Source organism: Physeter macrocephalus, chromosome 6 (assembly GCF_002837175.3).
Source record: "Physeter macrocephalus isolate SW-GA chromosome 6, ASM283717v5, whole genome shotgun sequence".
In the NCBI taxonomy this organism is placed as follows: Eukaryota; Metazoa; Chordata; class Mammalia; order Artiodactyla; family Physeteridae; genus Physeter; species Physeter macrocephalus.
The window spans coordinates 76,556,951-76,582,064 of NC_041219.1; the positions used below are offsets into that span (position 1 = coordinate 76,556,951).

The 25,114-nt window shown below is 38.0% G+C and overlaps 1 protein-coding gene across 1 annotated transcript in view; it reads right to left on the reverse strand.

Annotated features, from left to right (window-relative positions):
• The window catches only part of OVCH1 (ovochymase 1), a 73,119-nt gene that overhangs the window by 9,340 nt on the left and 38,665 nt on the right, over positions 1–25,114 (reverse strand). The window contains 6 exon segments of the mRNA XM_024129007.1: positions 6,065–6,204; positions 6,937–7,072; positions 8,487–8,612; positions 20,826–21,050; positions 23,674–23,769; positions 24,101–24,257. Of these exon segments, the coding sequence (XP_023984775.1) occupies positions 6,065–6,204; positions 6,937–7,072; positions 8,487–8,612; positions 20,826–21,050; positions 23,674–23,769; positions 24,101–24,257 (880 nt within the window).

Here is a 25,114-nt window from a genome sequence, read left to right on the forward strand (position 1 = left end):
GAGGGAAAGGAGGGGATGCAAGACCAGGGAGAAACAAACAGTCAAGAGAAACAATAGTACAGCCTGGTTGGGGCAAGGTCCTGGCTCCCCATCAACAGATACCCACAGCAGTATCTTTGAGCTGTTCTGCAGATACCGAAACCCCCTCCAGGTGGGAGAAGTTAACAGTTAACCATGGTATGCTGCTCACAAGCACACAGGCCCCAGACTAGTTGGAACCTGAAGGTTGATCATGCTGATGCCTACTTACCTCACCACCAACCAATCAGAAGAATGTCCACGAGCTGATCATGCCCTCTTTGAACCATTAATATAAAACTTCTCACTACCCTCTCCAAGTGGGGACACACGGTTTTGAGGGCATTAGCCCACTGTGACCCCCTCTGCCTGGCAAAGCAATAAAGCTATTCTTTTCTACCTCACCCAAAACTCTCCAAGATTTAATGTGGTCTCGAGGTACAGAGGCTGGTTTCAGTCTAGCTAGGTCATCAGGGAACTAAAAAAATATTTTTGTCACCCAAAAATATATTGAAATAACTACATATAAGGGAGTATATTTGAGCCTTAGCTACATACAACCTTCATTTATCCACAGCACAGCCAAATGAATAAGAGGCAAGGTACAGTAACTGGCATGAAAGTTAAAACCACTAGCTGGTGTAAATGAAATTTTTTTAGGCAATAGTTCTTAGAGGTCTCCTGTGAATCAGAATCCTAGGGCTAATCAGCAATGGTCTCGCTCAACCTCCCATTACCCCTGGATTTCTAAAGCATCCTTCAGAAGATGATGGAGACTGATCCTCACCAATGGTTCTCTCTCTTCTGAGGCTGACTGCTAATAGCCAGACTGCTGTCATGAAGTTCTCTGTAACTGCTACCCTATGAATCTAGTTCAGCTTCTAGAACAAAACATTTTTCTTTCATCTTTTGCTTTTTATTGTTTTTTAAAATAACTTTATTTATTTTTGTCTGCGTTGGGTCTTCATTGCCGCGTACGGGCTTTCTCTAGTTGCAGTGCGCGGGCTTCTCATTGCGGTGGCCTCTCTTGTTGTGGAGCACGGGTTCTAGGCACGTGGGCTTCAGTAGTTGTGGCACATGGGCTCAGTAGATGTGGCGCACGGGCTTAGTTGCTCCATGGCATGTGGGATCTTCCCAGACCAGAGCTCAAACCTGTGTCCCCTGCGTTGGCAGGCGGATTCTTAACCACTGCACCACCAGGGAAGTCCCGCATCTTTTGCTCTTTATAGTTTTCTTTAAGATAAGAATGTTTAACCATTCTCTGGAGAAAATTTGGAGAATTTAAAAAATAATTACTTATAATCTTGCAATCTAGAAATATGCACTTAAACATATTGGTGTGTTTCCCCTTAGACCTTTACTTAAGTCATATATAGCACTTTTAAAAAAAAATTAAAATATACTGTGTAATTTTTTCATTCCAATCTTCTCACTTAATATTGTTAACACAAGTTCATGTGCCCGACGCACGGTGAGGCCAAACAAACTGAAACGTCGGAGTTTGGAGCAGAGAAAGGTTTATTGCAAGGCCATGCAAGCCTCATGCCCTAAAAAGCCTCAAGCTCCCCGAAGGGATTAGGGAAAGCATTTTAAAAAGCCAGGTTGGTGGGGTGGGGGGGAGTTGCAGGGTATGTGATCAGATTGCACACAATTCTCGGATTGCCTGATGATGAGGGAACAGGGTGATATCACAGGGCTTAACTTTATCAGTCCTTACGCTCCAGGAGGCCTGGGGCTCTGTGCTCATGGTCATCAAGTAGTTAACATCTTCCATTTGGTGGGGTGAGGGGGAGTGTTGGTGGTCCACATCTAAAACAACTCAGGAAATTTGCAGAATATGGGGGGAAGGCCTGTCCCGGGAAGGCCCTATAGGATCCTGCTCAGTTACAATATTACATGTAAGATTTTTCTGTCTTCTAAAAAAGTTAGCTGAAAATATTTTACTTAGTGGTAGCATAATATTTTATCCTATGGATTTACTATACTTTTCTTAACCAATTTCCTATTTAGATCCCTTTTTTTTGGCCATTATCATAAATAACACCAGCTGAATGAATATCTTACACATAAATGTAAGGCATAATTTTTATAAATATGGGTAAAAATAGAAATGCTGAATAAAAGGTTACAGATTTATAGCTTTTCGTGCGTGTGTGTGTGGTACGCGGGCCTCTCACTGTTGTGGCCTCTCCCGTTGCGGAGCACAGGCTCCGGACGCGCAGGCTCCGCGGCCATGGCTCACGGGCCCAGCCGCTCCTCGGCATGTGGGATCTTCCCGGACCGGGGCACGAACCCGTGTCCCCTGCATCGGCAGGTGGACTCTCAACCACTGCGCCACCAGGGAAGCCCCAGATTTATAGCTTTTGAAAAACATTTCTATATCTTCCTCCAGAAAGCATACGACATATTATACCTAAACAACAACATGAAAATGTCTGTTACACTGCATTTTGTTTACTAAGTATAATCATTCTTCAAATCTTTTTTGTCAGTTAAGTAGGTAAAAATTTTTTTCATTTCCGTTTTAAAGAGGCTAAGTATTTTTTCTCACATGTATTTATTTATCTATGAATTGCTCATTCAGATCACTTGCCCATTTTTATAGTAAGGTGTATCTAGGAAAATAGTAATTCTGAATTGTGTTTTAAAATTAATTGATTAAACTCTTATTGCACTATTTAAAAATTGTTTTATGTTAGGGATCCTCTTAATTCTAAAAGAATATAGCTGTGCTTTACAATTGTTGAGTCAGAGTTTATTATCGTAAGGTTGAGGATTCAAATCTGCTCCCTGTGACAAACCATTTCTAAGTTTAACTGTTCATACAAGGTATTTTCTGAAACAAACATTCTAACAAAAGCAGTTATAACACACATAGTTTCAAGTCAACAATTCTAGAACTATTAAGCTTTTCACTATAATAGGAAAACTGCCCTTTTTAGTAAACAGATGGCCAGAGGATCACTTCATTGTGACAAGAGACAAAATAAGGAGAGATTTAATTTAGATTGTATAGTAACTGATATGCAAATATTCATTAACCTTCCTTATCTATCAAAAGAGGTTAAGGGTTAATCCAGTGCTTTTTGTTTTCAAAATCACTTGGGTCAATAGTTTGTAATTCTTTTGGAAAATGAACAAAAGACTCAAAAACAAAAGCCTTGGGAACTCTGGTTTTAACCTGAAATTTATTCAAGGCTGAGTCAAAGATATTTGGGCCTGTAAATTAATTTTATTTTACAGATTTGGGCTTTTCTAATACTGATTTGTAAACATTCCCTATATTAATTACCTTAAGCCTTTCTCAGAGTTGTTGAAAATCTTCAGTTTGTTATTTGCTTTTTAATTTTGTTTCTGTTGAAGAAAAGTTTTTAGTTATAAAGGAGTTTATTAATAATTTCCTATTGTCTTCGATTGCTTTTACATGAGAAGATCCTTCTCCATCCATAACTAATCGCTTATTTTTTAAACTTTTAGTGGCTTAAGAAAAATGCTTAACTCTTTAATCAACTGTTCTATGAGGTGAGAGAATATAATTTATATTTTCCTCCCTGATTTGTAAAGCCAAATTTATCACATATAAATGCATTATAGTTTCTTGGGTCCCTTCTGGTCTGTTTATTTCTAGTCATGTGTGTCTATTCTTGTACCAGTACTACCCTGTTTTAATTATCATTATTTTAAAGTATGTTTTAATACTGATAATTCACCTCATCACCTGGTCATTTTTTCCCAAAAAACATTTTCAGCTAGTTCTGTTTATTTTAAGGATAAACTTTAGAGTTATTATCAATTTCCTCCTCACTCTCCAAAAACAATTCCCATTGGGATTTTGCTAGATTTTGCTATATTTGTAAATTAATTTGGGGTGAATTAATGTTAATTTTGTCTTCCAGTTTTAGAACATGGTCTTTTCTCTATTCAGATGTGTGTGTGTGTGTGTGTGTGTAAATTTCACATTTGCACAATAAAACTCACATTTCATTTTAAGGTTATTCCTAGTTACATGGTTTTTGTTGCTAATTATGACTGAAGTGATTTTTCCATTGTATCTTTTAACTAATTTTTACCGGGATGGTTTTAAGGATACGATTATTGTTATCATTAATTTATATCTATTTTTTTCCTGATTTGACCTAGTTTTAAGACAGATAATACATTTTCAATATTAAACTATTCATGCATTCTTGGGATATAGCATAGTCAGTTATGTTAAAAATATTCATTCAATAACCTATTGACCTCAAAAATTGAGTTAACCCCTATAGGCTATGAGTCTTATGTGCAAAAATTGAAATAGAGTCATAAAATTTTTGTGGAAGAAGATAGGAAATATTACATATGTTTTGTGAACTAATTCTAAGTAAACAACACATTCTAAGTGAAGAACAACAGATATATAGTTCATTAATTCTATAAATTATAACTGATATAACTAATGTACAGTTTTCCATTTTTCTTTATTTCTTTGTTCTTCCAAACTGTGTTCTCCAACACCCCATTGATGGAGAGGCAATAGGGAAACAACAATCTAATCTTTTCTTCTAAGCACCACAATTTTAAGAATATGAATTTAAATGTATAATTCTAATTCAAACACAGCAGAAACTTGGTTTCTTTTATATTGGTTAACATGCATTCTCTCATTTAATTCTCAAAGTAATCTCATGAAGCAGTACAAGTAACAGGTTTTCTGTAAGGCAAGAAGCATAGATCATTTCCAAGGATACTGGGCCTAGATGCTATACTCTCCCCACAAGAAACTAAGCCCTTATTGATGTTATGTTGACTCAGGAACCAGGAAAGCTCCATGTTTACTAACATTCCCTTAAGTAGAAACACAAAGATTGTTAATACACCTGCTTCTGGGATGGTAATGTAAGCCCGAAGAATAAAAGGACAGTGGGTTAGCAATTGGCTATTTTATCAACTCTGGCAGGGCTCTACCTACGTGGAGAGTGACACTGGCATCTGGGTCCTTTCTAAAGAGTCAAAAGCCAGCAAAATGCCACACATCCTCTCCCTCTGGGAGTCACCTTGTTACCTTAGGCATCTGTATCTCTGACTTAAGCAAATTGGGAATTTTTAATGCCCATGTATCTGTGTGTGCTAGTGATGGTGGAGTGTCTCTTCTTTTAAATCACACAAAAAGTTACAGGTAGATTATCTTCATGTCACAAATGGGACAGTGATTCTTAGAAAACTTTGGAAACATTCCCAAAGTCACTGAATTACTATGTGGTAGAACTGTGATCTACTGGACCCAGGACCGCCAGATTCCAGAACCCTAGGCTGCTATATCCGGGTATATTGGGTAACATCAGTCAGCCAGGCCCAACCCTGTTTCCATTTCCCTTTTCTCTTCTCCCAGTCAGGTATGGCCATGTGACAAATCTGGCCAAAGTGACTTAAATTTGCTACAGGATTCCTGGAAACGTATTTGCTTTCTCCTTGGTGATAATCCTTCCCTGTGTCCCTTCTTCCTTTTTCCTCCAGTGTAATGGGGACAACTGAGATAGTCATTATGGAACCACTAGGAAAAGGCCAAGAGAATTGCAGTAATGCCAGTCTTCACAGAGTTGAACTGTTGAGCTGGTGGTGCATCTGCATCCCTCTGGATTTCTCTTTCTTTCAGAATAATAAATTTAAGTCACTGTAATCAGGTTTTCGGTTACTATCTAATTGACAAACCCATTTAATGCCTTTTCTGTGAACATTATTTTGCCTGATTAATATTATATTCTCAATTTTCTTGTGTTACATTTGTCTAAGACTGTTTATCCTTTATTTTTAGTATATCTGGGCAAGTGTAATCTAGGTATGACCCAAGTAAACAGCATATAGTTGGGTTTCCTTTTTAACTTAATCAGAGAGTGTTACATTAATTTCAATTACAATAAAAAATAGTAACAGTAAGGCTATTTCAATATCACATAAGAAGAGACTAATTTATGTCATCTGTAATTCACACACTGAATATAAAACGCTCTAAGAATATTTTGTAAAAGAAAATCAATAGCATAGTTCTTCACAGGAAATTAGTTACCTATTAATTTTTTGCCTGATCCAAATCCTTCATAAACCCACAGGTGACCCTGACAGGCCAAGGGCATTGGTTGCATCTGGAAGTTGACAATATCAAGACGAATGATGTGATTTGAAGGGGCTAATAATCTCCAGTGGCAGCTGTAGCACAGATGAAAGAAAGTCAGAAATGATTTCTAAATAGCATATGTTGTTTGTTCATAATTCAATGCATCACTCAGTGAGTCACTGTTATTGACTCTACCTGCTTCTTCTGTGCTTAAGGTGAAAGAAAGATTTAAACTATAACAATTTAAAATATTTTCTAATACTGAATTTGTCAAAAGTTCACCCATTATGGTGAATGGTTGGTCAATCACTTGCATTTTATAAATTCTGATTGGCAGCCTATAAGAGTTAAAGAAGTATTCTTGTCCCAAACTTCCCCAAATCACATAAATTTACTTAGGATTGATACTATATGAATCTTCAATTTTTTTGTTTCTCATTTAAAATTTATTCTAATGTTTAATTCAGGAAAGGTTCTCTTTCCACTGTGGCATTTAAGAACCATTTACTGAGTACCTACTATGTGCAAGAAGCTTTTATGTATATTATTTCAATCTCCAAAACTCTTTGATAGAGATTTGACTTTCCACTTTACCTAATAAATAGTCTCTTTTGTTAGGAAAGTACAATTTATCAACAGTATTTATTAATGTAATCTTATATTCAGTTTTCATATATTGAAGGCCTCAAATCAGGGATTATCTCAAAGTCTATTCTTTAAGGGAAGGAAGTGGAAAATAATGCCTTAAGCAAATAACAAATGCCCCTGCTTGTCAAGGGATCATCCATGAACTTCTTCCATTGTAGTAAACATTCTTTCCTTACCTCATAGTGGTTCTGTGAAAATATCTTGGGATTTGTATGATTCCTGTTGGTTTGGTAAGAATAACTTCGTCACAAGTGGTCACATGCTCTTGGTTTGAACTCTGAAGAAATTTGGTAGTTTTACTGCCCTTTGGACCTAGAAATAAAGAAGAAAAGGGATTGAGGTAAAATTAATTTTAAAGAGGCTTGTTATATGCCTTTTCAGATCAGAGCTATCAGCTTTCCTCCCTAATTGTTTTAGAAAAAAGTTAACAGGAGGTGGTTAGTTTCACCAAAAATTATCTATCTGCAACATTCAAAAGATACAGAAAACCAGCACCTCTCTCAAATTATCTTTGGCACAGACTAGGGTCTATGGAAGATAAAGTGTGATAACTATAGAAAATGCAGGTTCCCTGCACAATTCCATCTAAAAGCAATATTCATTTTGAAAAAATTTTTTATTGAAGTATAATTGATTTACAATGTTGTGTTAATTTCTGGTGTACAGCAAAGTGATTCAGTTTTACATATATATATACACACACACACACACACACACATATATATACACACACATATATTCTTTTTCATATTCTTTTCATTATGTTTTATTACAGGACATTGAATATAGTTCCCTGTGCTATACAGTTCCCTGTTGTTTATCTGTTTTATATATAGTAGTTTGTATCTGCTAATCCCAAACTCCTAATTTATCCCTCCCCGACCCCCTCTCCCCTTTGGTAACCACAAGTTTGTTTTCAATGTCTGTGAGTCTGTATCAGTTTTGTAAATAAGTTCATTTGTATCATATTTTAGATTCCACATATAAGTGATATCATTTGATATTTGTTAAAAGCAATATTCATAACACAGTTCTTTAGGAAAAAACTTTCATGTGATATACATGCTTTTCTTTATTACTCACTTAACTTTTTTCCAAATGTATCTCTGCAATGCTTTTCAGTGCCAAAGAGAGAACCTAGCTCTTGGTTACCTATGTTCATCAAGAGTCAGAAACCTCACTAATTACATGCTTGAAAAAGCAGTCTGAAAACTTTGAATTGCATGAGTTTACATTTATAATGCTAGCATCTACTATTTGTTTAGTTTGTTTTCACAAGTCATTCTAACCTTTTATTATTATAACATCACTATAAAGAAAACTCTAATACAGAGATAATAAATTGTCCAGAGCTAATCAGCCAGCTAAGATTTAGAACTCAAATCTTTCAATCCACAAGAATTATGGCTACAGAAAAGGATCAGTGTGGTTCACAATCACAATAAAAAATGCTACCTTGCAATCAATATATCTTAGCCATGTCCAGAAATCACAATTCTGAATGATTTACAAGTCAATCAGCTTATTTACTGAGTAGTTTTTCCTCTTGGACCAGACCAATCTCAGATCACTTAAATAGATTTTCCCTTCAAACATAAACTCGTTCCCCACAGAAACATAATTTTTCTTACAAAACAATGTATAAGTTTTGAAATATTCCTAGAATATTTTTCAAAGAAAAATATTGATTTTTAACTTTATAAGTTTACTAAATGACCAAACATACCTTGGACTCTAAAGACAATATAATTTATACCAAAAGCACCCTGCACACGGGAATGAAATGTCACCCTCACCAGTGGTCCAGAGCTCATGAAAATCATTGGGTAAAGCCTTCTCCCACATAATTCACCTAGGTTTAAAAAAAAAAAAAATCAAATTTGATAAAAAACAAGAACATTTGCTTTTTTAACAGTTCTCTAATTTAGGCATAGCAATTACTTAAACTCCACTCTGCCAAATGAGGAGCAGGGTTCCAGAACTCAAATGACTCACCAAAGTCATAGACTGATGGTGGGGAGTCAGGATTGGAAGCCACGTTCAAAAATTCAATACCTATTACAGTCGACTATGTCACACTGCTCCCTTGAAGAACAATAGGTAGCAAATTATTTTATCTTTAAAATAAGGCTGATGTGCCATTTTTCTCCTAGAAAAGTAACTTATTTATTAAAAATATATCACTGTGAAAATCCATGATGGAAAACTTTTTCTACCTGAAAATTTATTCTTTCCCTATATCCAATCTTCTTTTGATCACTTTACTTTAAGAACCTAAGTCAAAGACAGAACGTAAAATTATAACCATAATTCTAAAATGATTCAGAGAGCTGATTAAAAAGGTATAGAAAGAACCCTTGATTTTCTTAGAATCAAAGTCACCTACTATTAAGAATAATTCAGTATCATTCTGTAACATTTATTTAAATGTCACCTGCTCAGAAAGACTTTTGCCAGTTATACTGCATACAACTCTATGGCACCTGCATCCCAGATGCTTCTTCTCTCCCTTCCCACCTCATTTTCCCCCAGCTCTTCTGTCTAACGCATTATATATTTTATTGTACTATGTGTCCTCCTCCAACTAGAATATAAGGTTGGTAAGGGCAGGGATTTTTTTTGTCCATTTTGTTCACTACTGGATGCCCACAACTGAGAAAGGTCAGTCCCTGGCCCACAGTAGGTGTTCCATATATATTTGTAGGGAGGAAAGAAGGGAGAAGATTATATACAAGAAGAAAAAAACATTAGTTGGCATAACATCTTAGGGTAAATGATGTTGAAATACTATTTGAAGAATGAGCAAATATTTATTTATAGCAAGAAGAGATGAACGCAGCTCTTGAATGGTTTCTGGCTCCCACAGGGAAAAACATAGCATTTTACAGTGTACTAGAATACTACCTGACTTGAGTAAGAGGTAATATTTCTATCATAGTCCTACGGTTCCACTAGCTATCATCTGAAGGAGAGAACAATTCCACAAGTTTCAAGCTGACAATTTCAAATCAAAGAAATGCTACGTTGAAAAATTATAGGGGTTCCCCAGGTAATCCACAACAAAGTCAAACATGGTTTTCAGTAGGAAAATGATAAAGGCAAGTTTTCCCAGAAATCATTTACTTCTATGTGAGAATCTGGTATATGATAAAGATAGCTATAAATTAGAGAGAAAATAATTTTTTTTAAAAAAGAAAGCAGTCATAAGGCCATTTTACCATATAAGAAAATATATTTCAGCAGGATTAAGCTTTTTTTAATTAAAAAATTTCTGACCTCGGATTGAGAAATTAATTTTTAAAAATAAAAGCAAAGATAAATCAAAGATCAAAGATATATATGAATGTATTTAAACCAATAAATTTAAAAATATTTACATCAACATATAAATACACAAAATTTAAAGGGAAACGACAATCTTATGAATAAGTACTTGTAACTTATGACAAAGGAAAAAGTATTATATATATATAATATATACATATATATAGTTCTTATAAACCAATAATAAGATCAATACTCAAATTTTAAAATAGATGGTAATGACAACAAATTTAAAAATACAAATAGCTAACCAACACATGAAAAAAATTTATCCCCATTAATGATTTTTAAAAGTACAAATGCTTATTAAATTGATAATATCAGGTTATGGGCATGGTGAAAGAGGCTCTTATTTATTGCTAATGGCAGTGAAAAATGATTTAGTCTTTCTTTTTTTTTTAAACAAATATTTAATATATTTATTTATTTATTTTAAAATTTTATTTATTTTTGGCTGCGTTGGGTCTTCGTTGCTGCACGCGAGCTTTCTCTAGTTGTAGCAAGCAGGGGCTACTCTTCATTGTGGTGCGTGGGCTTCTCATTGCGGTGGCTTCTCTTGTGGAGCATGGGCTCTAGGTTCATGGGCTTCAGTAGTTGCAGCATGTGGGCTCAGCAGTCGTGGCTCACGGGCTCTAGAGCACAGGCTCAGTAGTTGTGGTGCACAGGCTTAGTTACTCCGTGGCATGTGGGATCTTCCCAGAACAGGGCTCGAACCTGTGTCGCCTGCATTGGCAGGCGGATTCTTAACCACTGTGCCACCAGGGAAGTCCCTGATTTAGTCTTTCTGAAGAATAATTTAGCAGTATGCATTCATGCAAAAAAAAAATGTTCTGAGTCTCTATTATCCCAATTTGGGGAGACATAGTAGGGAAAAATAAATAGCCAGATCCCTGTTCTCATGATGCTTTCATGTGAGTCAGATAAGTGAAGAAGATGATTTCAAATAGAAACCACTGTTACAAATGAAATAACCAACAGAATATGATAGAAAACGACTGTGGGAGGTGAAGGATGATGCTACTTAAGACTAAGAAGCCCTCTTTAAGGAGGTGGCCTTTCAATCAGTCACTCATTTATTAAATGCCTTCATTTTGTCCAGCACCCTTCTAAGCACTGGGGATTCCTGAAGTGAAGAGATGAGTTTCAGTCCTCGAGAAGCTCATATCAATAGGGAAGACACTGACATGAAAACATGAAACAACCTCATAGGTTAGAAGACAATAATGACAAAAGAAGGGCCACTAAGAAGTACAGAGGTGGGAGTGATGAAATTCACATCAATCAGGTAGGCCTCATTATGAAGGCACATTCTATGTGGAGAAAAGGGAACCCTTGAACACTGTTGGTGGGAATGTAAATTGGTGCAGCCACTGTGGAAAACAGTATGATGGTTTCTCAAAAAGCTAAAAATAAAAAAAAATTAAAAAAAAAAAAGCTAAAAATGGACCTACGATATGACCCAGTAATTCCACTCCTGAGTATATATCCAAAAAAATCAAAAACACCAGTTCAAAAAGATACATGCACCCCCAAAGTTCATAACAGCATTATTTACACTTGCCAAGATATGGAAGCAACCTAAGTATGAATGGATAAAGAAGATGTGATATATATACACGATGGAATACTACTCAGCCATAAAAAAGAACAAAATATTGCCATTTGCAGCAACATGGATGGACATGTAGGGCATTATGCTAAGTGAAATAAGTCAGACAGAGAAAGACAAACACTGTATGATATCACTTACATGTGGAATCTAAAAAATACAACTAGTTGGGGGGTAGAGTCAAGATGGCAGCATGGGAGGACATTGAGTTTGCATCTCCCCAAAACTAGGGCACCTGCTGGACGCTGGTGGGGGACCTTGACACCCAAGGAGATGGGAGAAACCCTCAAGCGACCACATAGGACGCGGGGGGAGTGAGAGGGGAGGAGAGGTGGAGACTAGACAGGACCGGTGCCCCTGAGGGGTGGGTGGGAGAGGGGAGGGGTTCCCTCACCTGGAGAGACCCTTAGGGACTCGGAGGATCATGGGGGAGCATGCCTAGCATTTCTCCTGCCCAACTGGGCACCAGGAAGCCGACTGGGCTCCCAGACTGGGTCCGCTGCCCTCTGAGGCCCCCTCCAGGCTGTGTGGGACCTAGGGGCATAGGAGGGAGGTGGGGGGAGAAGAGGAGAGGCAGATGGGGAGGGGCCCTCCAGGATCAGAGGACCAGGGGAGGTGCAGAGGGTGTTTCCCCCCAGCACTCAGGCTCTGGAAAGCCTGCTGGGCTCCCAGGCTGGGTCCTCTGCCCTCCAAGGCCTGCTCCAGCCACGGGGGACCTAGGAGCATAGGAGGGAAGGAGGAGGGGGAAGAGGAGGAGAGGTGGACGTGGGGGAGCCTCCCGGACCAGGGGATCAAGGGGAACACGCCTAGTGTTTCCCCTGCCCACTTGGGCCCAGGGAGCCTGCTGGGGTCCCAGACCTGGTCCTCCACCCTCCAAGGCCAGAGGCACTCCTGGACCCCCTCCTGCTGCCTCAGCACCACCCCCACCCAGGGCCTTTACCAGCGCTGTGGGTCCTAAGCATAGGTCCCACCCACCACCTAAACCCCACCCCTGCCTAAGCCGAGCCCCCCACAGCCAAGGCCTTTTCCAGCTTTTTTTCCTCCTCTTTTTTGCTATTGTGCTTCTGTTTTACCTTCCACCTGTTGTTTCATCTGTATTTTTATTTTTAAATTTTTTCTAACATATTTGTTAGTTTTCTAATCTTATTTTATTTTTTACTCTTTGTTCTGCTCCTTTTTTTTTTTTCCTTTTTTTTTGCCACTCCACTTGGCTTGCGGGATCTTGGTTCACGAGTGGGGGGTTGGGCCTGAGCTCCTGTGGTGGGAGCTCTGAGTCCGAACCACTGGACTAACAGAGAACCTCAGACCCCAGGGAATATTCTTCAGAGTGAGGTCCCCCAGAGGTCCTCATCTCAGCACCAAGACCCAGCTCTATCCAACAGCCTACGAACTCCAGTGCAGGAAGCCTCAGGCCAAACAACCAGTAAGACAGGAACAAAATCTCACCCATAAAAAAAAAAAAAAAAAAAAGACAACAAAAAAATATGTCACAGACGAAGAAGCAAGGTAAAAACCTACAAGACCAAATAAATGAAGAGGAAATAAGCAAGCTACCTGAAAAAGAATTCAGAGTAATGATAGTAAAGATGATCCAGAGTCTTGGAAATAGAATGGAGGCACGGATCGACAAAATACAAAAAATGTTTAACAAAGATCTATAAGAACTAAAGAACAAACAAACAGTGATGAACAACACAATAACAGAAATGAAAAATGCACTAGAAGGAATCAATAACAGAATAACTGAGGCAGAAGAATGAATAAGAGAGCTGGAAGACAGAATGGTGGAAATAACTGCTAAGGAGCAGAATAAAGAAAAAAGAATGAAAAGAATTGAAGACAATCTCAGAGACCTCTGGGACAACATTAAACGCACCAACATTAGAATTCTAGGGGTCAGAGAAAAAGAAAGAGTCTGAGAAAATATTTGAAGAGATTATAGTGGAAAACTTCCCTAACATGGGAAGGGAAATAGTCACCCAAGTACAGGAAGCGCAGAGAGTCCCATACAGGATAAACCCTAGGAGAAACACACCAAGACACATATTAATCAAAGTAACAAAAACTAAATTCAAAGAAAAAATATTAAAAGCAGCAAGGGAAAGCAAAAAGTAACATACAAGGGAATCCCCATAAGGTTATCAGCTGATTTTTCAGCAGAAACTCTGCAGGTCAGAAGGGAGTGGCAGGATAAAGTGATGAAAGAGAAAAACCTATAACCAAGATTACTCTACCCAGCAAGGATCGCATTCAGATTCAATGGAGAAATCAAAAGCTTTACAGACAAGCAAAAGCTAAGAGAATTCAGTACCACCCAACCAGCTGTACAACAAATGCTAAAGGAACTTCTCTAGGTGGGAAACACAAGAGAAGAAAAAGACCCACAAAAACAAACCCAAAACAATTAATAAAATGGTAATAGGAACATACATATTGATAATAACCTTGAATGTAAATGGATTAAATGGTCGAACCAAAAGACACAGACTGCTGAATGGATACAAATAAAGACTGTTACAAGAGATAAGGAAGGACAATACATAATGATCAAGGAATCAATCAAAGAAGATATAAAGAGTATAAATATTCATGCACCCAACACAGGAGCACCTCAATACATAAGGCAAATGCTAACAACCATAAAAGGGGACATCGTCAGTAGCACAATAATAGTAAGGGACTTTAACACCCCACTTACACCAATGGACAGATCATCCAAACAGAAAATAAATAAGGAAACACAAGCTTTAAATGACACAATAGACCAGATAGATTTAACTGATATTTATATCACATTCCACCTGAAAGTGGCAGAATACACTTTTTTCTCAAGTGCACATGGAACATTCTCCAGGATAGGTCACACCTTGGGTCACAAATCAAGCCTCAGAAAATTTAGGAAAAGTGAAATTGTATCAGCTTCTTTTCTGATCACCACGCTATGAAATTAGAAATCAATTACAGGAAAAAGACTGTGAAAAACACAAATACATGGAAGCTAAACAGTACACTACTAAATAACCAAGAGATCACTGAAGAAACCAAAGGAGAAATTTAAAAATACATAGAAACAAATAACAACAAAAACACGAAGACCCAAAACCTATGGGATGCAGCAAAGCAGTTCTAAGAGGGAAGTTTATAGCAATTCAGTCTCACCTCAAGAAACAAGAAAAATCCCAAACAATCTAACCTTACACCTAAAGCAACTAGATAAAGAAGAACAAAGAGAACCCAAAGTCAGTAGAAGGAAAGAAATCATAAAGATCCCAGCGGAAATAAATGAAATAGAAACAAAGAAAACAATAGCAAAGATCAATAAAACTAAAAGTTGTTTCTTTTTTTAAAAATTTTACTTATATTTTTGGCTGCGTTGGGTCTTCGTTGCTGCATGTGGGCTTTCTCTAGTTGCAGCAAGCGGGGCTACTCTTTCTTGCAGTGCACAGGCCTCTCATTGAGGTGGCTTCTCTTGTTGCAGAGCACAGGCTCTAGGCACACGGGCTTCAGTAGTTGTGGCTCACGGGTTATAGAGCGCAGGCTCAGTAGTTGTGGCACATGGGCTTAGTTGCTCCACGGCATGTGGGATCTTCCTGGAGCAGGGATCAAACCCGTGTCCCCTGCCTTGGCAGGCAGATTTTTAACCACTGTGCCACCAGGGAAGTCCCAAAAGTTGGTTCTTTGAGAAGATAAACAAAATTGATAAACATTTAGCCAGACTGATAAAGAAAAAAAGGGAGAGGACGCAAATCAATAAAATTAGAAATGAAAAAGGAGAAATCACAACTGACACCGCAGAAATACAAAGGATTACAAGAGACTACTACAAACAACTATATGCCAATAAAATGGACAGCCATGAAGAAGTGGACAAATTCTTGGAAAGGTACAATTTTCCAAGACTGAACCAGGAAGAATTAGAAAATATAAACAGACTTATCATAAGTAATGAAATTGAAACTGTAATTAAAAATCTTCCAACAAACTAAAGTCCAGGACCAGATGGCTTCACAGGCAAATTCTATCAAACATTTAGAGAAGAGCTAACACCTATCCTTCTCAAATTCTTCCAAAAAATTGCAGAGGGAGGAACACTCACAAATTCGTTCTATGAGGCCACCATCACCCTGATAACAAAACCAGACATCAAAATAAAAGATATCAGGGGCTTCCCTGGTGGCGCAGTGGTTGCGCGTCTGCCTGACGTTGCAGGGGAACCGGGTTCGCGCCCCGTCTGGGAGGATCCTGCGTGCCGCGGAGCGGCTGGGCCCGTGAGCCGTGGCCGCTGGGCCTGAGCGTCCGGAGCCTGTGCTCCACAACGGGAGAGGCCACAGCAGTGAGAGGCCCGCATACCACAAAAAAAAATAATAATAATAAATAAATAAATAAATAAAAGATATCAAAATAAAACTACAGACCAATATTGCTGATGAACATAGATGCACAAGTCCTCAACAAAATACTAGCAAACAGGGCTTCCCTGGTGGCGCAGTGGTTGAGAATCCGCCTGCCAATGCAGGGGACACGGGTTCGTGCCCCAGTCTGGGAAGATCCCACATGCCGCGGAGCGGCTAGGCCCGTGAGCCATGGCCGCTGAGCCTGCATGTCCGGAGCCTGTGCTCCACAACGGGAGAGGCCACAACAGTGAGAGGCCAGCGTACCGCAAAAAAAAAAGAATACTAGCAAACAGAATCCAACAACACATTAAAAGGATCATACACCATGAACAAGTGGGATTTAACCCAGGAATGCAAAGATTCTTCAATATATGCAAATTAATCAATGTGACACACCATATTAACAAATTGAAGGGGAAAAACCATATGATCATCTCAATAGATGCAGAAAAAGCTTTTGACAAAATTCAACACTCATTTATGATAAAAACTCTCCCGAAAATGGGCATAGAGGGAACCTACCTCAACATAATATAGGCCATATATGACAAACTCACAGCAAACATCATTCTCAATGGTGAAAAACTGAAAGCATTTCCTCTAAGATCAGGAACAAGACAAGGATGTACACTCTTGCCACGCTTATTCAACAGATTTTTGGAAGTCCTAGCCATGGCAATCAGAGAAGAAATAAAAGGAATACAAATTGGAAAAGAAGAAGTAAAACTGTCACTGTTTGCAGAGCCAATGCAGGGGACACGGGTTCGTGCCCCAGTCTGGGAAGATCCCACATGCCGCGGAGCGGCTAGGCCCGTGAGCCATGGCCGCTGAGCCTGCATGTCCGGAGCCTGTGCTCCACAACGGGAGAGGCCACAACAGTGAGAGGCCAGCGTACCGCAAAAAAAAAAGAATACTAGCAAACAGAATCCAACAACACATTAAAAGGATCATACACCATGAACAAGTGGGATTTAACCCAGGAATGCAAAGATTCTTCAATATATGCAAATTAATCAATGTGACACACCATATTAACAAATTGAAGGGGAAAAACCATATGATCATCTCAATAGATGCAGAAAAAGCTTTTGACAAAATTCAACACTCATTTATGATAAAAACTCTCCCGAAAATGGGCATAGAGGGAACCTACCTCAACATAATATAGGCCATATATGACAAACTCACAGCAAACATCATTCTCAATGGTGAAAAACTGAAAGCATTTCCTCTAAGATCAGGAACAAGACAAGGATGTACACTCTTGCCACGCTTATTCAACAGATTTTTGGAAGTCCTAGCCATGGCAATCAGAGAAGAAATAAAAGGAATACAAATTGGAAAAGAAGAAGTAAAACTGTCACTGTTTGCAGATGACATGATACTATACATAGAAAATCCTAAAGATGCCACCAGAAAACTACTAGAACTAATCAATGAATTTGGTAAGGTTGCAGGATACAAAATTAATGCACAGAAATCTCTTGCATTCCTAAACACTAACAATGAAAAACCAGAAAGAGAAATTAAGGAAACAATCCCATTTATCATCGCAACAAAATGAATAAAATACCTAGGAATAAACCTACCTAAGGAGGTGAATGACTTGTACTCAGAAAATTGTACAACACTGATGAAAGAAATCAAAGATGACATAAACAGATGGAAAAATATATTATGCTCCTGGACTGGAAGAATCAACATTGTAAAAATGTCTATACTACCCAAAGCAGTCTACAGTCAATGCAATCCCTGTCAAACTACCAATGGCATTCTTTACAGAATTAGAACAAAAAATGTTACAATTTGTATAGAAACACAAAAGACCCCGAAGAGCCAAAGCAATCTTGAGAAGGAAAAACGGAGCTGGAGGAAATCAGGCTCCCAGACTTCAGATTATACTACAAAGCTACAATAATCAAGACAGTATGATACTGGCACAAAAACAGAAATATAGATCAATGGTACAGGATAGACAGCCCAGAGATAAACACATGCATATATGGTCACCTAATTTATTTCAAGGGAGGCAAGAACATACAATGGAGAAAAGACAGCCTCTTCAATAAGTGGTGCTGGGAAAACTGGACAGCTACATGTAAAAGAATGAAATTAGAACATTCCCTAACACCATACACAAAAATAAACTCAAAATGGATTAAAGACCTAAATGTAAGACTGAATACTATAAAACTCTTAGAGGAAAATATAGGAAAAACACACTTTGACATAAACCACAGCAAGATCTTTTTTGACCCACCTCCTAGAGTAATGAAAATAAAAACAAAAATAAATAAATGGGACCTAATGAAACTTAAAAGCTTTTGCACAGCAAAGGAAACCATAAAAAAGATGAAAAGACAACCCTCAGAATGGGAGAAAATATTTGCAAACAAAGCAACGGACAAAGGATTAATGTCCAAAATATTCTAACAGCTCATGGAGCGCAATATCAAAAAAACAAAAAACCCAATTAAAAAAATGGGCGGAAGACCTAAATAGACTTTTCACCAAAGAAGACGTACAGATGGCCAAGAGGCACATGAAAAGATGCTCAACATCACTAATTATTAGAGAAATGAAAATCAAAACTACAATGAGGTATCACCTCACACCGGTCAGAATGGCCATCATCAAAAAAATCTACAAACAATAAATCCTGGAGAGGGTGTGGAGAAAAGGGAACCCTTTTGCACTGTTGGTGGGAATGTAAATTGATACATCCACTGTGGAGAACAGTATGGAGTTTCCTTGAAAAACTAAAAACAGAACTACCATATGACCCAGCAATCCCACTATTGGGCATATACCCTGAGAAAACCATAATTCAAAAGGACACATGTACCCCAGTGTTCACTGCAGCACTATTTACAATAGCCAGGACATGGAAACAACCTAATGTCCAATGACAGATGAATGGATAAAGATGTAGTGCATATATACAATGGAATATTACTCAGCCACAAAAAGGAACAAAACTGGGTCATTTGTAGAGATGTGGATGGACCTAGAGTCTATCCTACAGAGCGAAGTAAGCCAGAATGAGAAAAACAAATATCGTATATTAATTCACATATGTTGAACCTAGATCAATGGTACAGATGAACCTATTTGCAGGGCAGGAATAGAGATGTAGACGTAAAGAGACATGTGGACACAGGCGGGGAAGGGGAGGGTGGGACGAATTGGGAGATTAAGTTTGACATAAATACACCGCCATGTGTAAAATAGATAGCTAGTGGGAACCTCCTGTATAGCACAGGGAGCTCAGCTCGGTGCTCTGTGATGACCTAGATGGCTGGGATGTGGGGGGAAGGGAGCTCCAAGAGGGAGGGGATATGGGTACACATATAGCTGATTCACTTCATTGTACCGCAGAAACTAACACAGCATTGTAAAGCAGTTATACTCCAATGGAAAAAAAAAAAAAAAAGAACTAGTGAATATAACAAAAAGAACCTGACTCAGATATAGAGAACAAATTAGTGGTTACCAGTGGGGAGGGTGTCAATATAGAGATGGGGGAGTGGGAGGCACAAACCATTGGGTGTAAGAGAGGCTCAAGAATGTGCTGTAGAACACGGGGAATAGAGCCAGTATTTTGTATTAGCTATACAAATGTAAATGGAAAATAACCTTTAAAATTATATTTTAAAATGTCAAATAAATAGAAAAAAAGAAAAAAAAAAGAAGGCACATTCTAGTTAAGACTTGACTAGATGGATGAGGAAGAGCTCTTTGAAGAGCTGGGAGAGGTAGATGGACAAGGGCCCTGAGGGGAGAGCATGATGAGCTAAGGGAGAGCGAGGTAAAAGGTCATCCTAGGGAGTCTGGATTTCACTGCAGCTACAAGGAGATCTCGAGCCATTTTATTCAGGGTGGGTGGGGAAGGTAATCTGATCATAGGGGAAAAATGTGCAATGTGGGATAGGCAGTTAATTGTTTTCTCTGCAGTCTAAATGAGATAGTATTTCTAAAGAAAGATCCTTTAAATAAATGTTTGAGCCTTCTAAGTCAATAATTCAATCTCTCAGCATTTATCCTGAGAAAACAATCTCAACCTCAAAGCAATTCCCTGGCCTCCGTATACTCCTGAATCAAGCACGTGCACTTGTGCGTGAATCACACACACTCAGAGTAACATACGTAAACTTTTCTTTCCAGGTATCCCCATCAACCAAATTATTTCCAACACCTTCCCACCTCCCCCTTTACTGAGAGCCAAAAAGCCTGTATTACACCTATACAAAGAACAGGTGGCAAGTTTGCTGAACAAAACCAGGTTTGCCTGTACAGGAAATGAGATGACAGTTGGCATGTTATTAGCAAATCTTTTTAATTCTACCATTTTAAAAGCCTTTAATGTATTTTGCTTTATTTGAAAATTCAGCACCTTACCCCCTGCATGATTTTTAATTATCTTAACCCCTCCTCTGTCTTACACACATTTCTGGCATTCTGGCATGGTTCTGCTATGTTTGAAGAAGCTGGGTTCTCCCGTCTTTTTTTTTTTTTTTTTTCCGAATACACATACATACAAACACTTCCACTCAACTTTTAGTATACCTGTTTTGTCAATTCAAATTTTGAAAATTTTAAATGTGCTTGGAAAAAAGGTCATGCCTACTACATGAATCAACATTTCAGTATTATTACCAAGTCAAACTCTCCCTTTGATCATAAGCCGCCTACACAGAAAAGGCTCCCAGCACAACGTACAAATGCCCCTAAGGTTTACCTGACATCCTTCTCTCATTGTGGTTTTCTTCATAAATAGTCAGAACTGAATCGCGACACACATGAGATCCAGGGAGTGACAGATACTCAACCGTAAATTTTGCCATACTGCTTGGTGAAACTCTGAGCACCCAAGAACATTCCAGTTTTCCTCTATAATCCAGTGGATATCTTGGAGAGGAAAAAAAGCCTCTGGGCTCTTCCAGCTCCACTTCAGAGTAACAGCCTATGATTCAGAACATAGGGACACCAGGGACCACATAAATAAGACAAAGAAAAATGAGATTTTATCATAAACTTGAATAATTTAGGCTTGCAGGAAGAAAATTAAAACAATTACCATCAGTTACAAGTTCTTAGGTAAAATGATCATCCCATTTAATGTGTCCTACTTTTGTGAAATGAGGTTGTAGAAGTATAATTTAAACAATAATTACTTAAAATGAGTTTTAACTGAATTTTAAAAATTTCTTAGAAAATGCACAGTGGACTGCATTGCATCCTCTAATCCCAGCCTGTTTTCATTTTTTTCCTTCTGTGAGATGCAACTGAAGATCTGTTCCTAAAAGCTTCATTGACTTTGCTGAGCACTTATCTTGCTGGGACAAATGATTACATTCATGGAGCTTGTGACTGAGATCAAGAAAAGGAACTGAATCATATAAAGTCATGAATTCCCAACCACTCACTATTTTTTGTAAATGGGGTAACAATTTCAAAAAACCATTGCTAAGATTCATTCATTCCCTTGTGTAAAAAGCAAGCGGTGGGAGTGGGTAGGTGTTAAATATGGCAGAATCCTAACACTTTTTCTCATAGAATATTCATAGAAGTAAAAGAAAACAATACCCTTTTATATGTAAAACTTTGGAAGTTCTTTGGTATGCAAAAGTATTTCTGAACACATACAAATGAGAAATATCTTCTCTGCATTTTAACAATGTTCATTTTCTAATAGTCTGAATGGGACAGTTCAAAGAACACACTTGATGGTCACGACACCACAACACTTACTGACTCTCATCATGGGTCATACCATCCCTATTCTAAGTGCTTAACATGCATTAACTTACTTTGGCACTCATTGAAATTATTCAGTTAAACCATCAAAATCATTAGGTTTTATGATCTTAAACCTAAGTCCGCTTTCCCTCTCAACCCCAATTCCAGATTTAGTTTAATCTAAGTATGACCCTCTGACTCTTGTTTTGACTCCTGACTCTTGTGTTGTCAGAACGTATCGCCCATAACTGGTCCCTGAGTTACTCCACTTCATTCCTAGAAGATTTTAGCAGTCATTTTCTCCAACACTATTCCTACCATATATCTCGCTGATTTCAATAGCCATACAGATGATGATTCCAGCACTGAATCTTTTCAGTTTCTCAACTTTCCTCCAATGATCTTGTCCTTCACCTGACCTCATTCACTCCTCCAAAGGGTCAGCCCCTAGAGACCTGGTCATTAGCAATAACTGTAAGCCTTGCATAAACTCAGTTTCAAGAACCACCATCTCTAACCACCACCTTCTATTTTTCAGTTTACACCAACACTCCTTCACCTTTTGAGACTTGTAATTCATCTATCCCACCACCTTTTCTTGTTCCTTAACTTTTCGTCCTTGCTTCACTCTTTTCCTAGATTAAATTCCAACCATCCATCATTTGAATCTCTTCCTCACACACACTCTCAATTCCGTTACACTCTTGTATACTTGGAAAAACCCACTGTAACTGAATCTACTCTCCACCTGGGCTGCATCTATGTGGTATGCCTCAGTGTCTCCAGAGGAAAACATACAACCAAACTAACTGATTAGTCTCCCTCTAAATTTATGATCATTCATCTCAGAGGCTTTTATGCTGCCAAACAATTCTACGACATTTTCGTAGTCCATGCACTTGGTCACTTTTTTCGAGAACTGTTTACTACTTTCTCCTTTTTCTCTCAAAACCCTCAGAGCCTCTCCCACAATCCTCTGTTTCATGTGCTAAGATAATGTAAGCAATTAGAGGAGAACTGCCGTTCCCATTCCCACATGTACCCATACAACAGCAGCAGTGCCTAAATATTCTGCTTTCTATCTGGCAACTATGGATAAACTGCACTTTGCTCCTATCCGAGACCAACCTTTCCACCTGGACACTAGATCTCATCCACTTTCTTCTAATGAAGGTCATCACTCTAGCAAGTCTCCCCCTTCTCTCTTTCATCCTTTTCAATTTTCCTCCAACTCTTTCTAGTTGTCTATTGGGCTTGAGTGTATATGGGAGTGGATGGGGCAGAGATGGATGAAAAGGGAAAGATCCTGACCATTTGGAAACCAAGAATGATGGTATCATGGCACTTTTATCTTCTTATAAATCTATCACAGACATCTAAATCTCCAGTTCCTTTTTGCTTTTAACTAAAAATAAAAATCCTATTAGCAAACAGACACTGACAATTGGGGGAGAATTAAGAGAGACACTAACACTGATACTGGTCTTGGTCATCTAGTATCCAGAGTCTTTATCTAGCAAGATACCTGAAAGCCTAAGGGCCTTTGTTCATGTAGCAATAAATAGCTCAGAGGTCAGAATAATTCTTTGAACTTCTCCAATATTCAAGCACTGTTCACAACCACAAGACTTTTTTTTTTTTTTTTACCTGCAACAGCTGTATCTATGGGGTAGAAAAGATCCCTAGACAGTAACAATAACAACTCTCCTGTCTTTCAGCTTAAACTACCAACCAGAATGAAGACACAGTTTACGGTATTCCAAAGAAAATTAGTGAACCCAGATGAGCAATGCTTTCTGCTAAATTCTTACTAGCTATATTAATGGCATAACATGAACATCTACTACCTGGCCCAGATGCACTGTCTCTTGAAGGTGTGGGTGGTGGCAACTGTTGTCTTGTTAAGATTTTGCTTTCTTTATTTATCTGAAGTAAAACAGGACCTGCATCTGGGGAGAACATGTTAAAAGTAAATAAAGATGAAAGCCTAAGGACAAAATGTAGTCTGTTCCAGAGCAGATTTTTTTCAAAGAGAACGCAAATCTAGGATTAAAGCAGCCTCAGGAAATGTCAGTTTTACCATAACTCTGCCTAAGGAAGAACTTATTCTTAACAGAATTTTAATGTGTATTTTAATGTGTATAGAAACTAAAATAAATAAAATACTATATTATGGTCTTCTCTTTCATAATGCTGATTTCCACCACTCTCACCTCTCCCAAACCCACTCTATAAAAAAGAGGCACCTTTTTATAATATCTGAAAAATATTTACCTTTGATTCTGGATTGAATCCAGTCCAAGAAGACACTCACCCTGGCAAATACGCCTGGCTTCCTTGGCTGGGGACAGCCGGCTCCCCAGCTGACAATGCCATAGAGGACAAAGGGAGCTTTTTCATGTTTACATACTAATGGCCCACCAGAATCTCCCTGAAACACCAAGAAAACATGTTCTAAAACTGCTTTAATCAGAACTCCTGCTTTCAGTTTTGGAACAGGAATAATCAATAATTTATTCATAATATATTTCTTTAATTTCTTAAAGATTATTTTTATCAATTTATATACCTTAGAATACTTAGACTTAAATAAATGAAATCAAAAATAAAAGAAATGAAAGAGGAGACATTACATCTGGTACCACAGAAATACAAGGGATCATAAGAGACCACTATGAACAACTATAAACCGAAAAATTGGATAAACTTAGAAGAAATAAATTCCTAGAAACATACCACCTACTAACACCAAATCAAGAGGAAAAAGAAAATCATAACAGACCAATACAAGAAAGGAGATTGAATCAATAATCAAGAACTTCCCAACAAAGAAAAGCCTAGGACCAGATGGCTTCACTAGTGAATTTTACTAAACATTTAAACAAGAATCCTTCTCAAAGTCTACCCAAAAACTGGAGGAGGGAATACTCCAAAACTCATTTTATGAGGTCAGCATTACCCTCATACTAAAGCCAGAAAAGAACACTACAAAAAAAGATAATTAGGCCCATATCCCTAATGAACATAGATGTAAAAATCCCCCCAAAATACTAGCATACTGAATTCAACAGTATATTAAATGGATCAATCACCATAATCAAGTGGGATTTAGTCCAGTGATGCAATGGTGGTTCAACATATGCAAGTCAATAAATGTGAAAGTTAAAAATAGTATCATCATCTCAATAGTACCAAAAAGCATTTGACAAAATGCAACATTCTTGCATGATTAAGAACTCTCAACAACTTGGGTGTATACAAAACATACCTCAACATAAAAAAGGCCAT